An 18,988-nucleotide genomic window follows, 5' to 3' on the forward strand; every position below is an offset into this window, starting at 1 on the left:
ATTTGATTTGAAACTGTCTCATTGTTATCTGTTTATCAATAAAACTTTGAAAAAAAATGAATAAGCAGTGGTCAACAGCCACACTTGAAGTTTGAGATTGCCTTCTGGAAAATGTTGATTCCAGGAATCTGAAGGTATGGTTGATAGTAGAAGTTTATAGGATCTGGGAGTCAAGTCCAAACCAGAAGAGTTAGAGCACTGGCCCCAAAGGGCTTAAAATCTTACTAGAAGGTGGGTTGAAGAAACCTCTTTCTCAGAATACACTCCCTAGCAAAGTGAGTTCAAAGCAATCTATCTTGTTAGGCACTAGGTAGGAACAACCACAATAATCAACATCTTCCTTTGAGGATTTGCAACCAAAGGATTTACCTCTTAGAGGCATTAAATCAAATTTATTTCCTCCCAATCAATTAAACTGTCAGCCAAGAAATTAAATGAAAGTGATCCCCAGTTGGCAATGTTGAGCGAGTGCCCTAGAAGCAGCACATCTTTTTCTCTCTGAAGGAAAGCATGGGCATCATGGGAATCTCCATGATTCACAAATGCTAAATTCAACCAAGGATGACCCCACCCTAAGTCAAACAGCAATTACTTAACACATAAGGAACACATTAGCATGAATGACAGTCAGTAGAAACATGAAAGAAATTTAGCTACTGAATTAAAGCTATTTAGAATGGAATGCAAAGTCAAGGGAATAGAAAAATATCAAAGAGGATGTAGGGAATATAGCTTACTGTGGTTTAGATGTGTGCACTAGCTACTCTTAGAGTTCCACACAAAGAAGCAAAATGGACAAGACATATGACTGATGCCTAAATTTTCAGAGTAAAATCAAGGCCATAGTAAAAAATGTTTTCAATGCTCTTTCACCCAAATATTAGATACACAATAAAACTAGTCAAGAAAAAGACATTTTCTGATAAAACGATAGAATCAACAGACTAACCATCATTAAAAGTTACCTAGAAAGCATATTTCCAAAAGAAGAAAGAAAAAAAAGTGTCTATAAAGTAAGGAAGAAATGTGAGAAAAGAAAATAGTAAATATTTGGGTGAGTTTGAATAAATATTGGATGCTCAAGATGTTAAAATTAATGTATAAATTTCCAGGATCAAAAATAAGAAATAAAACAGAATAGAAAATAGTAGAAAAAGTAGAAGGATATAGAGGGAGCTAGAATTCTCAGTTGCCTGTGTTGTTTCAGAGAAGAATTATGTATGAACTAATTTTAGATTTTGTTCAGTATGTATAATAAAAATGTGGACCATAATTTCCAAATCAGCATAAAAATTGGATCTAAAAAGCTAGTTTTCTCCTAAATTGACAAGAATGATAGCCACTAAAATGATTCAAATATAAAATAGAGGATAAACATTAAATCTAAAGATGCCAGTAATCACAATTAATGTAAATGTTCTAAAACCCCACTTATAATGCAGATTGTTAGACTGACCATCAAAACAGAGTCCAGTTATTTGTTAGGATAAGAAGTACACATAAAGCATCAGATTTGGAAAGTTTTGATACTATGCAAAAGATATATCAGGAGGGCTGGGGAGCTATCTCAGCGGTCTAAGCCCTAGCTTGGCAAGAACAAAGACCTGAGTTTGATCTCCGGTACTGAATACCATACTGGCTTTGGAAACCTGGGTTGACCATGCTGGCTACTCAAACTGGGCATGGAGGCACACGCCTGTAATCCCAGTGCTGGGGAGGCTGAGATAGGAGGATCATTATGAGTCTGAGCTGGGTAGGGACACATTGTACCAAATGTATAAATAACAAAAGATTTTTAAAAAAGACGTATCAGGAAAGTGACAGCAAATATTGAGAAAAGGACGCCTGAATTTGTGTCAAATGACACTTTTGGCTTTGGACTGTGAGGTCTCTGCCCTAGTGAAGGTCACATTCTGGAGACAGAAGAGACATAGTAAGTTAGATAAGCACAAACACTAACACTAATCTGCACCCTTTAATGATAGACTATGCTATAGGGACATCCATAGAACAATGTGATAGAAAGGGACTTCTTGTTGGGTACTGTTTTGTATGAAGTTATTGGGGAAGATGTATTTGAAGAAAGGAAATTTGAGGAGTGAAGCAGAGGGACTAAGTCAGATGAAGTGAAGGGAGATCACTCTGAGCAGAGGAAATGCATGGATGCAAAGAGCATGAAGAGACAACACGATGACCTGTTCAAGAAATAGTGAGGTGACATTGGCTAAAGGCTAGGAAGAGGAAGGACTGGTGACAAGGCTGAAAAGGTAGGCAGGGCAGTAGAGGCCTGGCTTCATGAATGACAGTTGGAAATACACATCATTCTATGAATGAGATTATTTTCTAGGAATGATGGGAAGCCATCCGAGGATTTTAACACTTGTCAGACACTTTGATTCATGTTTTCCAAAAGTGTCTTTGGCTGCTGTGTTGAAAAGGGTGAAGGTGGGTTACTTAGGAGACTCCTGAAGATCTCCTGGTGATAGTGGCTCTGGAAAAGGTGGGAAATAAAGCTATTGGATGGATGTGGTCTCCTGCTGAATGATAAAAAAGGTCCAGGTTGCTTCTGAGTTAGTGAAACTTCCCAGGCCCACATGGAAAGTAGGACAGCAAGTTTCCTTCTGTAATGGGACCAACCTATTGGACAATGTGTCTGAAAATATAACTCAGGTTAGATTTGATTGAGACTTTTGCGGCATTAGGTAAAGGTGTGCCCCACTCACGGAGGAAGGTGACGCTTGATCAGAACAGAAGGTACTGGCCCATAGACAGGAAGTATGACTCACAGTATGAGTGTGAACTATCTGGAAATCTCAGTGTGGAGGCACTTCTCTGAGCTATGCGTGTCAGCATGATGATGGAAATCATGGACACAGTGAGGGAAGCTGAAAGAACAATGTTCCCCTAATTATATCAGACTATGAGACCACTTCATACTATTTTGCTATGTCTACACAGCATTTCATAGTGCTATTTTCTTAATAATTTTCTTTAAATAAATTTACAATTTTAGATAAAAACATGTCAATTTTACAAATGGCTAAATATTTTATTTATATTAATAAGTAACTTTTAAAAGTAAAACATGTGTTCCTATGTAACTACTCCAGTTAAGTAAAGTAGACTGCCAAATCACTGAATCAAAGGATAGCATTTTCTCTGAGGTCTGTTGCACAGCAAGCAAAATGTTTCCAGCACCAGTTCAGTGGAAATGTTTCTAAATATCTCTAAAAACTCACTGATGGCAAGTCATGATATTTTAAAAACTAGCTGCATGCTTATTTATTTACATAGTTGTGGTTTGGCTTGCCTGGCTTTAAAAAGTATGTAAGTTTTAAAAACTGATTGGTTAATGAAAGGTTTTTCTGTTCATAAAGTAACTTTGAATGGCTTCATTCTATTCTGATGGAGTGGAATTCTGAAGTTGTTTTATGTGGCTATGTGGTTTTTAATTATCAGTAGAATGGGAATGCATTTGCATTTGCTTATTTTAGCAAGAAGTAATCTAGGTTGCTGAAAATTTTCTTTTTAATTTTGATACACTCAACATTAGCTCTTTTATGATTAAGTCTGATTTTAATGGATGCAGTTGGGTATGACGAACCTCTCAAAAGGAACATTTTGTCCATGGCATCACATGAGTGCCTTGTTAAATAAATTATAAAGACTAAGTTCCTTTCCCCCTGGATACCAAAAATTAACGGGAGGCTAAATATTCCCTAAATGGTTTTCCTTATGGCTCTGTTTCCAGCCATAATGAAATGAGAGGTCTCAGAGTTAAGCCTTTTTCCATTCCCTTTCCCCCCAAATGACCTCTGCTTCCCAAACTGCTTCCCCATGTAATACTGAGACTCAGCCTTTCAACTTCCTCCCAGAAAATAGAAACTGTCTTATTTCTCATGGTTCTTCTGTACATAATCTGTTCTGGTTCTAGTACAAAATCCTCCCATTTGTACATTCCTAGTGTTAGATTCAATAAATGATGTTTCACAACACGTGCAAATGCTTTAAAATATTTAATACTCTAAAGTATTAAAAAGCAGCTAGAGGATACATTGGTCAAGAATACTTATTTATAGTTAGAAAATATGAACTCAAGAGATCTATTGTATAGCATAGTGACTACTGTTAATGACATACTGTATTCTTGAAAAATACTGAGAGTGCACATTAAATGTTCTCAACAAAGGTGATAATTATGTGAGATAATCCATTTGGTATTAACTAGATTCAATCTTACACTGTGTATGTAAGTACACCTACAATATGTGTATATTTCCAATATCACAGTGTACATGGTAAATAAAATTTTGTATTGATTAAAATAATTTTTAAAAACATTATTAGGTTTTTAAAATCAGTAATTCATTAACTAGTTGGTAAGATTTCAATACTATCTAGGTAAAGCAGAATGTGCATTAGATCCCCAGTCCTAATCTTCTTTCTCAGTAAAGCTAATTAGTATGACTTTTGCTAGGTGTTTAATTTACATATTAAGAATATAATATTTTCACTCTTTGGCTACACTTTTAGCCAAGAGCACGCTAGGGGCAGAATTCATTTTTATGCCAATTTGTAGTTCATAGTCCACATGGTTCTACTGAGTACATGGTACTTGTAAATATTGATGTAATAAATGGCTTATTGCTCCTCCACCTCTTTTTTGCAATAGATATAAGAGTTGTTCTATAAAGGAAAAGATGGGGGTCTCAGGAATATCAATAGTAGAAGGGAGAAATGGCTACTGACCAAAGAAAGTGAAAAAATGGTCTGAGAGCAATCTTAGGGACTACGATAAAGAAGTAACATTTGGTCTTTGTCTCATTTTCTGGTACTCAGCTCCTAAAACATCTGGAATCTCCAGTGTGCTGTTACCTATCAAGATGCCTGCCAGCGCTACTAAAGCACCTGGACATGGGGGCTGGCTGTGGAGATGAGACAGCGGAAACTGTCAGTCCTACTCCGGGGAGGAGGAGGGAATGAAGGTTGAGTGCCCACCAATGGTTAGGGATATAAGCAATCAAGGATATAATCAATCTGAGGCTTCTGGATTGCTGAGCACCTGGCAGTACCTGGAGTTTGCGATATGGGGAGAGGACGTGGTGGTCAGACCTTGCTCTCACCCCTTGTTATGTGCCTCTCTTTCACCTGACCATGCATTTGCATCCTCTGTAACATTCTTTATTATTATTATTATTATTATTATTATCATTATTATTATTATTTATGTATTAAGTACAGGGTTTACAGGGTCTCAGCACACAGATAGAGCTCACAATGATCCTTCCTGCTTTTCAGCCTCTCAAGAGCTGGGATTATAGGACTGTGCCACCATGCCCAGTCTCAATCACCACAGCAGGCCTGGGATCAAACCCCCAGCCACTGTGTCTGCCTACACAGGCACTGTGATCTCTTGAGCTATCTGGCTGGCCCTGTACTATTCATTATACTAGGTAATGTATGCAAAGCATTTTCCTGAGCTCTGTGAGTTACTCCAGAAATTAATTGCATCCAATAAGACTACTACGGAAACCCCAATTTACCAGGAATTGGCAGAAGTATAGATCACAAGAGCTTGTGACGGCATCTGAACTGTGAGCAGCCCACAGCTCCAGGTGCAGTGCATCAGAACTGAACTGAATAGTAGGACCCGCAGTTGGCTTTTGCTGGAGAAAGGTCGACAGGGCAACTGTGCTGTGCTGGATAGTTGAGTGTTCTGTGTTGTATGTGTGAGACAGGAAACAGTTTTTTGTTTGTTTCTCTTATCTTGGATGAGGGCTGAATGGCTCTGGAGCAGCAGCGGGAGCCTGGAGAAGCTGACGAAGTACAAGAGAAAAGGCTGGAGACAGCTGAAGCTAAGCAGGGAGAGAGCCCCGTCTGCAGGAGCCTTGAAAGAGTTCAGCTGGGCTCTGAGGCATCCAAGAGAAGAACGGGCCAGCGAGCCATGATGAGCAGTACTCCGCATCACAGGAGGCTGAGGGCTGTGCTGCAAGAGGCAAGGCTGGGAGGGCAAGTGATGACAAGGTGCAGGAGGGCACCGAGGATGTCACCAAGCACTGACACTCACAGGGACCAGGTGAAGGAACAACTGTGACGTAGGCAATTCCTTTCTCGAAGCATACATCTCTTAGTGGTCCCCTTTCTCCTGTCCTCTAAAACAGTTCACTTGTGCCACTCACATGTGTATACACACCCATATACAATTTACATCAGGTAAAAATGACATCACAATGCTTTCTGAAAAATTTTCATCATTCCTGGGCGATATTATAACTTCATTGGAATTTATAAATAGGGTACATGGTTTTAAAAATAAAATTCAAGCTTTTCCAAGTGTATTGGCACACACCTGTAAAATTACTTTTCAGGTAAAATTGGTAAAATGCGACATTGGTGATACGGAAATCAGGTGTGAGCCTCAGTTCTGACACTAAACAGCTGGACCCTTCATGGGGCTCACTCTCCTGTTTTCTAGACTTCACTCTTCTTTAAAATAAGTTCATTAAGCCAGGAATATAACATTCCATATAGTTCTAATATTCTGTGACCTAAGCAGAAAACTGAAAATGTAATTGCAAAAGAAAATAAACGTTTTAGGATCTGGGGAGATAGTTCAGTAGAATAAGCGCCTGTCTGGCAAGCATAAGGTCCCAAGTTCAATCCCCAGTATTGAAAAAAAACAAAACAAAAAACACCACATTTTAGTTTGGGAAATACGATAGTTCCTTTTCTATCCAGTCCTTGAATGAAGAGGGGAATGTGTGTGTGTGTGTGTGTGTTTATATAAAATATATTTTTTTCATAGAAGTAAATCCAAGTTTTCTTGATTAACTTATACATATCCCAATATAGTTCATCTGTTATCTCTAATGTTTTTTTTCTTTCCCTTGGGCACCTTGTTAACTCAGAGTTTCTCATTAATAACAGAAAAATAAAAACAACTTTTCTTGTTTCTCCTCCTCCCCTCTCCTTTCCACCCTTCTGTATCCAACTTTCTGGCCATCTATGGTGTGTCCACCTCCTGTGCCCCCTTGAGCTCCTTCACTTTAGCTTGCTTTGCTTTTACTCCTGTCTACTGAAATTCACTGTTAGTTACTTCTCAATTTCAACACCTAGAGAAAGTTAAGCACCTTTTCTTCCATGCCTTGGAACCACTTCTTTATGCAAATTCTTGATATCTTCCTTCATCAGAGACAAAAGCTCTTTTTTTTTGAAGGTTGGAAAGGTTTAGTTAGCTTACAGTCACTGGAAGTTTTAGTCCATACTCAGCTGGTTCCAAGCAGAGTGGCACATGGCAGAGGGCAGCAGTTAATGGCAGCAGCAGAGAGCACCAGCAAAATGGAGGAGTGGCAGCAACAATGGCAACAGAGAGGAAGTCTGTCCCTCTTAAATTGCATTCAGGCTATCCACCGCAGGCTGGGGAAGTACTCACACCCATAATCTCAGCAGTACTAAAACCCATAATCCCAATGGATCATAAATTAATCTCTTTACTCATTCTGATACATAAGGCAGTCAGACACCAACTCTATGCTGGACACAGGCACCAGCAGGCAGTAAGAGCAAGGCGAAGGAACCAATGCTGCAACTGTCAAGTCTGGAGCCGACAAAAGCTCTTTATAATAGTCCATTAGACATCAATAAGTCCATAGGAATGTAAGTCTTTTCTCTACTCATCAAACAAATTAGGATTCACCCGCTTGGCAGCTTCAAAGCCACTTAAACAAACCAGGCCCATCACACTGCTATGCTCCATCACTGCCATGGTCTGGGCCACCATATCACCTAATTTTTATTGTGCTGCCAACCTCATAACACTGTATTTTTAGTTTTTCTCACTGGTGCACTTCCTCACTGTCCCAGACTTGCCTTCTTGAGTGCAACCATCTTTCCACAGTTGACAAAACACTGCTTACTTTCAATGTCATCTCTGAAACCTCCTTGCCTTTTACTTTAACTGAACTCCAGAAGCCTCCTTGGAATTCTGCTCCCCCCACAGCCCTCTCCCTCGAAGCTTCTCCTGCATCATGCAGGTCATCTTGCAAGGTGGCTCAGCCTCCTTGGTTCTCATTCCCACTTTCCATACACTGCTCCTCTACCTTCACGTACAGTCCTGTTCCTTCACAGCTCAAACCAGTCCACCACTCTTCCCTCTATTCATGCTTATCCTTGCCTTCTACCACCTTTGCCATTGTCTAAGGGGTGAAGGCTCTGACACACAGCCTCTGGCCTTCTTCTCCTTTTTATTTGGTTATCAAAGATACACACCTCCAAAAACAGTGGTCCTCAGAGGATACGGAACATGTGCAGAGAACCTGGTCTTATTCTGGTGGTTGGAACTAAACCCATACATGGCTGAGCTCAGCAAACTCCAGCCTATTTGAAGAGATGGGACCAAAAAATAAACACGTACTGTTGGTTTTATGAGGCATAGCCATAGCAATAGCTAACCAATACACTGACAGTCAAAATGGGACCTCTTTTCATTTACCCACTAAGTTTAATTAAAAAGAAATAACCTCAAGTCTGTTTGCTGACATACCTCTCACTTCCATTTACATTCTCATTTCTAATCCCATAACTCATATTACATTCATCTTTTATCTTTTTTTTTCCCCTTCTAGCCTTCCTGACCTCTGGATTGATATTACTGGAAAACCAAAGTGCTTACTCTCCTCCTAAATCTCTTCAGACTCTCTGACCTGGGAGGGTAAAATACTTTTGGATCTGGCAGGAGTTGCTTGTGATCTAATCTCGGCCTAGTTGCTCAAGCCGGCACCTTGTCACTTCACCTTGCTGCTCTTGCACAAAGAACTGCTTATTGTGTCATCTTTTCATACCTTTACACATACCTAACTTCTATTTAGCTCACTGTTATGGAAGATGCTTCTTTTCTGAAACAGGACAACTCCCCAAGGGGTACGAAACAGAACCAAGCAATGTTTCCTCTGTGAGATTCCTGTATTATACTTTTCAGCATAAAAGGATCTAACAGATACACTGTCAAACATTTATGTTCTCTCTCCCTCCTCCCACATTATAAACCATTTTTTATGGCAGGCCCATGTCTTATTTCTCTTTGCGTCTCTAGTACTTTCCACAATAACTGTCACACTGGGCATAAATAGAGGGACTACAACCATTCAATTTCAAATTTCAGTTGGAAAAAGTCTATTTAACCCAGGATACTCAGATGCACAGACTTCCTTTACATTTGAGTAGGAAATGATATTATAAAGACTGACAGACTCATTTCTAATTCAACTTGATTCGTTAACTTTTATAGACTACAGAATTCACTAATCTTTTGCAACATAGCAAATACCACAGCTGCGTACAGTCAAGTTTCTCTATGAAGATTTCTAGACAAATTGCTGATTTTCCCGTGGTAACTTCGTGAATCCTGTGGAAATGTAAAGGAAAGCTGGAGCATGAGAAAATATAGACTTTGCTTGTGTTTAAAACCATATTTATCTAATATAGCAAATTTTAGAAGCTTAAGGTACCAGTACAGATGTTTGCCCAAACAGATACATGCTGTGTTACCTGAACCAACTGATGAAGAAAGAAAATAGAATTCAAATCCAGAGGAACAAACACTAAAATTTTGGTTCTTCATCAAGAGTAACCATAAAAAATTATGAAAAAAGCAACCTAATTAGAAAACTTCATATGAAAAAGATCAGGTTGGTATCTCCAAATTTAAATGCATGATTTAATTTTGATATTCTATAAAATATGGACTACACAGAGAGTACAATGTATAAAATTTCACTTTATAGCTGTTGTTTGTATTACACTATCTAATCCCCTTATGCTTTTAAAAGCTTTGTGTTTTTACAAGGGTCCAGAGACTTCAGAGGCCGCATTTGAAAAGTCTAGGCTTAAAGTTCACATGCACTGCCTTTTAGAACCAAGTGCAAGGTGTACCAGTACAGCAACTTCAATGCTAAACTCTCAGCGTCACTATAAGAGTACACATCATACGCACATGTGCATCATTTCTGTATATCATGTGCATACTCTCTCATACATATCTCAGTGTGGCTCACACGTTCATATATACACACACATGGATGCAGGGAAACAAAAAGCAAGAATGGTCAGCTAAGATGTCTCTCTATTTACTGAATTACGGTAGTCTGATAGAGAATTTAGCTACTGTATTCTTTGCTCAGCTAACTGAGTTTATAAAAGAGAAATAAGAATTTATCAGATGTCTTGATGTGTACATGTTACACCTTCAACTAGAACTAGAGAGATAGTTGGCATCTAACTGCTGTATTCTCATGATTAGGCATGTGCAGGCAGAGCATGAATGCTCCAAAGCAGCCCTGATGCCCTAACCCTACAGCGAACAGCAGGAAGATCAGGTACATAAATGCCAGAGCTTTGCTTTCTTCATCAGTAAACTGTGCTAAGATTCCAACCAAACTTGGTAGCTGCATGATATCTTGCCTATTGTTATCCCCATGGCTGGTTAATGAGTACTTGCTCAATAATTGATAAACTTGTCTCAGGAAAGGTCTGGACTTACTGCTGGCCATTACTTTCATGGAACTGCCTGTTTTACAGCTATATAGACAGGTGTTTGCGAATATAAGAAATTAAAACAGAAACAGGAAAGCTTTTTAGTCCATTTTGCTAATTAATACGTCAGAGCTCATAAAGAAGAACTCTTTGGCTTTCCTCAATACTGCATCATCTTAAAGAGCTGGGTCAGCAAGGCTCTCCACAGACAGTTCAATGCATATTGAAACGATCCCAAGCAGTAAATCAAAACAAAAAAGAAGACAATACAGTACTCAGAAAAGTAAAATTTATAAGGCCTTTCTGGCAACATAGAGAACCATTAAACTATTGCTTTAGGTCTCTGTTCAGCATATAAAAGGAAAAAAATAAAAATTGCTTCTTAGACATACTTTTGGCTCTGAGTATAATCAAACTTGAAGGATAAGTTTTACAAGGGAAATGCCAAATTTCATGTTAGTTCCTCTGAATTGTTATGTTCTTCTGAATATTTAACTTGTTACATTGTTTAAAATATTTTTTTCTGCCCCTCACCCCCATATTTCTAGGATTTGTTGATCAATTATCGAGATAGGAAAAGAAGCTTCATATATTTTTGGCTTTTCAAGGCTCAGTGAAACTATGGCTTTGTCTTAAAGGAACTGAAGAAGAGGTATTTGATTTGTAATGCCTCATTCCCCAGATATGACCCCCTTCATGTGTGGAGGAGGCCCTGCAAGATTATCAACAGGAGAATCATCCTGCTTTCGTCCGTGACAAGGTAATGAGATGTCAGGCACTGCTAGGGGAAGCTGCCATGTTAGGTCTTTAGAGGAATTTCAAGAATACTAGATGGATTCCACAAGAGTTGAAGAAAACACTGTATTTGGGGCAAAAAATGTAGAAAGACTTATTTTACCTGTTTGTTTTATTTTTTCTGAGGGCTGAGGAATCAACCACTTAAATATTAAGTCAAGGGAAAGGTGCCAAAAGTCTAGTCACAAATTTGGGATGTACCCAAGCCAGGCCAATAAATGGAACTTGGCACAAATGGCTCTCCATGCACTAAGCAGCTGACTCAGAAGAAATTTTAACTCAGATGAATTTATTAAAATGTTGAATATCATTCCAAATAAGAGTATGGATGAGAGATTTAGGTCAGCAATGCAATTTAATTTAATTTTCTGATAGTCTTGCATAGTATTAAAGCTGCCCACATTTCTGGAATCAGAGACAGAATACAGTTAGCTTTTTTGTTGTTGTTGCTTTATTTGCTTAGCAAAGAAGATCCTAGTTTTTAATTAAATATTTAGGAGGAAGGATATTACAATCAAAAGTTGCATGATTCCTTTTAACAGTCATAAGAAAAGCAGGATAATTGAACATTACAAGTTAACATTCAACTTGGTTGTATGGTCACTGCTTGTAAAAAACTGAGACCATAGTTTTACATTAGGTATATTTAAAAAATTATTCTGCAACCAAAAGAGACTGTCAGACTTAAAGGGATCCTTAATCCTTAGCACCTCTATATTCCTGTCATCAGTGCCAAGGAAGAAAAATGTCTCTACACAAAGACGGCACACATAAGAGAGCTGCATTTATATGAAGGGTGAGTTCCTAAGGATTATTATAATTTAAGAATGATTTTCCAAAAGAAATACATGTAAGAAATGGAAGGAGAGTATATGGTCGGTGCATAAAGCGTATAAGCATAGTCTCATATTTTTCTCTATATTTTCTCAAAAGTGTTTCTTTTTAAAAAATCTGTTATTTATTCATTTGGTGCAGAGTCTCTCTATACAGCTCAGACTCGACGGGATCCTCCTGTCTGAGCCTCTCAGGTGCTGAGATAACAGGAGTGCTCCACCATGTTCGGTTTTGGTGGGTGGTTCAGTGGACCCAGGGCAGGGCTGGCAGGGATTGAACCTGGGTCCTTGTGTTTGCCAAGCAGGTACTTAGACTGCCAACCTATCTTTCCAGATATAAAAAAGTGTTTCTAATGCTTAACTGGATTTTCTCAGTTAAGGAAACACTGCACTATATAGTTGTAGGTGATTGTCTAGCACTCTTCATTACAAGAAATTTTTCTCCAAAGTTATGAAGTCTTTGGTTATGTTTTAGTATTTGTACTGGCTTCCACAAATACCCAGTGATAAATTCAACAGTGTAATGATAGGAAGTAGCATTTAACTTCTTAAAATAATTTAAAATATAAGAATAATGGACTGGAATGATAGTACATTAAAAATAGAAATCTTCCTTAAAATATCCCAATCTATAAATAAAGAGCAAACTAAAAGGTACATAATAGAAAGTAGGGTCATAGATCTTTCTCAAATGTGAAGGGGATCAAGAAAGGGAAGGATGGGAAGGGAAGAATTAAAGGAGGTGAAGAAAGGAACTGATATGTGTTATATACACATACCGGCTCACACAAGGAATGCAAAAATTAAGTACCACACATAGGTACTAATAAAAAGAAAAGAAAGTGTGAAGTCCAAACTAAACCTGTTATAATTAAGCTATAGGGCTCTCGTGATATGTGTATTGTTGAGTCAAAGCAAAGTTGCCATGTGAAGTTTGTAAGCATTACAAACAGCTGACAGCTTTAAAATCTTACCAATTTTTACTTCCTTTTTTACCTAAAGTATTACAGTATTATACTACGATGAAAATGTTTTCAGTTAAAAAGATAGACAACAGCCTCTCATTCCTGGCAACCAGTGATTTGTTTAGATTTTAACTCAGACTAGAATGTGATTTGAGTGACCACATTGATGAACATTCTTAAGAGCCACATGGATTATTTTGATTTGAATCTTACACAAGTACATAAAAAGACTTTTCAAGTCTTAATGTAAGAAAATTATGGTCAAAATCATGCATTAAGATGAAAATAAGATAGGTTATCCTTAGGGTTCCTCAGTCAAGAAAACTTCCTTATTGAGCTCCAAAAAATATTTCCAGTAGTATGAAATTTAATGGAAGAGGATGGTAGGAGCCCACAGCATGTGGAGATTCATGACTCCCATGGAAATCTTTTCTTTCACAGTGATCTAATCATTTAAAGCCCTTTATTAAGAAGAATGGGAAAAAAATTTCTAAGAGTTGTGCACCTCCGCATCTTACTGCTATCAGTGGAGAATCTGGAAAAGGAAGAAAAGAAAAAAAATGATTTTGCCCTAAAACATGATGGAGGTAATGAGGCATCGAGGCCACTTACTGCTGCAAACATAATTGGCACATAAACACAGGAGCTGCTCGGGGATGGGAGAGACAGCTTTGTTTCAGAAGCGGAGGGATGCCAACAAATCAGAACCTGTCTGCTGCATGGAGCAACGATTCAAAGAATCAAATGGATATTTTTATTTTTGTCCAAAGTAATGGATCCCTGGAGGAAAGGAATTACTGTGGTTTTTGCAAGCTTAGTAGGTAGTTTCAAATGTATGCAACTAATGTAAATAAATGGAAAAGTAAGGGCAAAGGAAGAGGAGGCAGAATGCTTGACAATAAAGGGAAACCTTGGGACTTAGACAAACCGATCCTTCAGTGGTAAAGCTCTGGAGACCCTGAAAGATCTGAGTGGGCTTCCCAGGAACATCTGGGGACTCCTTCCTGAGTGAAGACAGTACTAAGAGTCATCACTCAGAGCCCTCTTTGGTAGCATGGAAGCCCTTTTATTGCTCCTATTAAGAGAAAGAAATGACCACATCGTTCCTATTCTAGTGCTCTCTGTCTTGCTCTTTTAATGGGAAAGTCATCGTGAGAATGAATTTTTAACTTCTCTGGTTTTCAATACTTTCATTGGTTGTTAAGTATTCAGTTAGCATACACGTTTAAATTTTGTATTTATAATTTTTTGGAAACCTTTCTTCCTTCCTTTCAAGCATTTTGAGTCAGCATACATTATACCACTGTGCACACAGCCAAGCAACAATTCATCTTTGTGGATGTCAGAGACATCTCATGTATTAATTAGAAAGCCTTTCAGTGATGGGTGGGTAGAAGTAGCTTCCAACTGCTACTGAAATACGGACAGGGATTTCCAGGAAGAGCAATAGAATGCTGCTTACAAGGAATTTCTTACCCGGTCTAGGTCCAGCCAATGATTGTACTTTGCTTTCATCTGGTACTAGAGAGAAGAAATAAAAGACAAGGATTAGACCTATTTATAAATCAGACATTTTTTGAAATATCTATATATTTATTTCTAGATCGATATAAGTATATAATCATAACAAGTAAAATCTTTTACTGGAAAAGACTTGAGAATATTTTTTCTTCCATCCTACACTGTGGTACTTTGTTTCTTCTGAGGACAATTATAAAGACAGCTATGAAGAAATATGTTTGTTAGATCTATTATGAATATTTAAAAAATATTTTAATACTTCATTTTAGCTGGATTGTCATTTCTATACTTACAAGGAAAGAAACTAAATTTAAAAGCCTAGACATGTATAATATATTAGAAAGTTTGTTGAGCATAAAAAAAATATGTACAATTCCCATGGATTGGATTTTGGTATTTGCTCCAAATGAAGGAAAAGAAAAAAGATGTAGAATTCCATGAATCAATTAAAACACTGGACAAACTTTGAAATGGTGGCATTTGACTGATTAGATGTCAGTCAATGAAGGACAGTAATTCAGGGGCTGGGGAGAGAGTTCAGCAGCATTCGTGCCTGCCTGGCAAGTGCAAGGTCCTGAGTTCAAAAAGACAGTGATTCCTAAGAAACGGGTAATAAACGCAGCAAACCCTAAGGTTTCTCTAGCCCCAGCTTGCTGTCCAGAGAAAGTGTTTAGACAGCAGCATAGGGACTGGACACATTGCAGAAGCCAGTGATGTCCCTGGCTTTAGGACATGGTGCAGGATGTCCAGGGAAGCCAAAGCAGGTGGAGAACACAGGATGGAGAACCAGGAAGACAGCAGTCTGAAATTATAATAATTTTGAGAATTCCCTCATGTATTTGGTTGAACACTGAAGATCACCCATGTATGAGATAAGTACCCCAAGTGTTCACAAAGAGCCACCCCATGCTGAAAGACAACAGCACGTAAAAGTCACACAGGGCTGAGAAGAGTTCCTATTCTCACAAGTTAGAATGAAACTTCATACTTTAGGGCATCAGTTGGGCAATGAAGGTTCTTGCCTCAATAATGTGGAAAAATAAACTTTGTTTGAAAGTTAAAAAGCAGAAATAATTTCAGTAGCCTAGTAACTATTTTTTTCTCCAAAAAAGTTTTGTCCAATAACTATTTTCTCAAAATAAAAAAGAGTATATGTAAAACTATTTTACAAAGCAAATTTTAGACTCAGATGGCTTCACTGAATTTTATTGGGCATTTATGGAAGAAATAACACTGACCCTATGGAAGTTTTACCAAGGTTTAGAGGGAGGTTTCCTAGCCCATTCCACAGGGGCATTGATAACTTTTATGTGTTGTCGAGAAGAATACATGAAAACTACTAACTCATATTCCACATTTTGTAGATACAAAATTCTTAATCTTCAATCACCTCTGGGTGGCATTTGTGCCTGCCCACTTCAATATTTGACAGAAATTGTTCATTCATTTACCATGTCCCACTCTCAGTGCTAGTTCATCAAACTCTGGTGCTCAGGGTGGGAACTTGGTGACTGGAGCTTGCTAACAGGGAGGTCTTGTTCCTTTTCTCTCAACTGGACCGGTCCTAGTCACAAGTCCATCCCTCCTCTGCCAAGAATGCTCAGCCATATTTAACTGATCTTGTTACTATACATAATCTCTCCACTTTGCTGCCTTTTTCTTTTCATAGGCCTCCATCTTACTTTCTTTTTTAAAATGTATTCGGTGCAGAGTCTCACTACACAGCTTGGACTCGTAGTGATCTTCCTGTTTTCAGACTCCCCGCCGCTGGGGTTACACGTGTGCACCACCACACCTGGTCTTGATGGCTGGCTCAGTTTGCCTGAGAGTGGGGCTGGCTCAGCATGTGGTGCCAAGGATCTAGCCCCAGTCCTTGCGCTTGCCTAAACAGGTGCTTAGTCTGCTGAGCTATCTCGCTGGCCCTGTGTCTTTACCTTATAGATAAAAACTCAATGTGCCATAGTTATTCTGTTCTGAACTTAGCTCTTGCTGTAATTCCATTTGGGGGGGCCAGGGAAATAGCTTGAAGTAAGTCAGATGGTATTTGTCAGGCCCTTCTGGTGGGCAAAGCCTATCCATCCAATGCCTAGACTACACTTATAATAGGATCTATAATGTAGGAAGAAGAGCACTGGAAATCAATGATGATGATTAACAATAAGAATAACGGTTATGTTTTTGTCCTATATACTTTGTAACTACCATCAAATGCCCTTTAAATGTTAAGTATTATCCTATATTACAGAGAAAGAAACATACATATCATTTGTGATGAGATTCATATAAAAATTGCTATCTGGAACATTTTAAGAATGATAAGTAGTATGAATTGAATATAAGAAACTTTCAAGCACTTATATGCTGGGAATCTTTTTATGTATAAAGCTTTTTTATTAATGTTAATGAGGAAAAAACACAAAATAGCAGTGAAAAAGTTTAAAAACAGGTTGTAGGACAGTTACAATAATGAATACATTGCATATTGTTGTCTTCATAGTAGTTATTCAGAGGACAAGATGTAGATATGATACCTTGTCTAAACAATATTAGTACAAACTTTTCTTCTCATTGGACTAAGAGAAATCAGCTGTATATCTATGCTAACTATCTTGTATATACATATATATATATATATTTTTCACAACAAAACCATTCTTTATTTTTATCTCTTTTTTTGTTTTGTTTCGTCCGATGGGTGTTCCATTGCTGTTAGAGAAGCTGTATTTGGAGAAGTCTTTAAAGGATCTTTTCATACTGGATGCCAGACCAAAGATTGTAGGTACTTGAATTCAGCAAAATAAACCAACATAGTCCAATAGTGAGTTATCAGCACAACTGGAAATTGTCAGAAGTTGTTGACTTGAGCTTTTTACAGCTCAGCTTATTAATGTAGCTTTACTTTTTATACCTCATGGTTATGCTTTTCTGTTGGATGGTTAAGACCAAGTTAAAGCAAGATGTGTTGGTTTATACAATGGAGTATTACTCAGCAACAAAGAAAAATAAACTCGAAGCCTTTGTAGGTATGTGGATGCAACTTGAAGCTATACTCCTAAGTAAAATAAACTCACATGAATAAACATATGAGATGCACATGTATAAATATCATATTGTTTCCCTAGTGTAGGAACTCAAAAGAAGAAATGAAAATTGAAAGGTATAACACAGTTAAATAGGAAGAGAGAACTTCAGGATTAAACAATGAAGAGAGAGAGAGAAAGGAGAAAAATTAGGAAAAATGATAGGGGTAAAACTACATTTATATAAACAAGACAGTTAAGGCAATAGTCCTAAGAATCTCCATCAAGTTTTTGAAAATAGTAGTTAATGGGTAAAATTCTTACCCTGACTAACTCTATACGTTGATATCTGTGAACTAAGCAACTATATTGCAGACAGCAATGTGTAATACTAAAACCATGCTTAAAGTACCTGCCATTTTGGTCTTCTAAATGTGTGCTGCTTCTAATGTCACATCAATTATTTCTATACTCTCTTTAAAGTAAGTTTCTGTAAAAAAAGGTAATACAAGTAAACAGACAAGAAAAACAAAGTGTAGCAGGATTGTACTGCTATAATGTTGTATATGGTTTGATTTCTAAATTTCTGTGTAAAAAATGTATAATTTTTTTTAACATTTTATAGGGATTTATATTTTAGACTATTCATGCTTATTGGAAAATAGCAGTTCCATTTTATGTCTAAGGTATGTGATGCTCAGACAGATAGTGATGTTAAGCTTAATTATCTCTGTTGAAGAATAATAATATCGGCAGGATCCTGAATAGACCCAGGCCTGGCAAGTGAGTAAGAGTACCGGGGCCACAGGATCCTGAATAGACTCAGAGCGCAGGCCTGGGGAGTAAGTGAGATGACCCAGGCCGCAGGATCCTGAATAGACCCAGAGCGCAGGCCTGGTGAGTGAGTGAGACCACAGGGGCCGCGGGATCCTAAATAGACCCAGAGCACAGGGCTGGCGAGTGAGTGAGATGACTCCGGGCCCTCCATATCCCGAATAGACCCAGAGTGCAGGCCTGGCGAGTGAGTGAGATGACCCGGGGCCTGGCAGGATCCTGAACAGACCCAGAACCCTGGCCCGGAGAGTGAGACAACCTGGGGCCCGCGGGTCCTCATTTGACCCAGAGCGCAGGCCCAGAGAGGAAACCTTCAGCAGAACTCCCTGCAAAGAGGCTAGAGGCAAGACCCACCCAGCTGATTCAGGAGCAGAACATCTTGCCAGAGTGACACAAAGGGTTCAACTCTAACGCCTGCAGCAGAAAGAAGTGGAACACAGCAGCCAGATCCAAACAACATCCACCTGGAGGAATCTGAACTTCATAGATC

At 38.3% G+C, this 18,988-nt stretch overlaps 1 protein-coding gene across 1 annotated transcript in view; it reads right to left on the reverse strand.

The window, feature by feature from the left end:
- The window catches only part of Pard3b (par-3 family cell polarity regulator beta), a 1,028,738-nt gene that overhangs the window by 396,198 nt on the left and 613,552 nt on the right, over positions 1-18,988 (reverse strand). Inside the window, exon 16 of the mRNA XM_004626728.2 lies at positions 14,600-14,644. Coding sequence (XP_004626785.1) covers positions 14,600-14,644 — 45 coding nt within the window. The remainder of the gene's footprint in view (positions 1-14,599; positions 14,645-18,988) is intronic.

The sequence above is a fragment of the Octodon degus genome, unplaced genomic scaffold (assembly GCF_000260255.1).
Source record: "Octodon degus isolate 3935 unplaced genomic scaffold, OctDeg1.0 scaffold00016, whole genome shotgun sequence".
Classification (NCBI taxonomy): Eukaryota; Metazoa; Chordata; class Mammalia; order Rodentia; family Octodontidae; genus Octodon; species Octodon degus.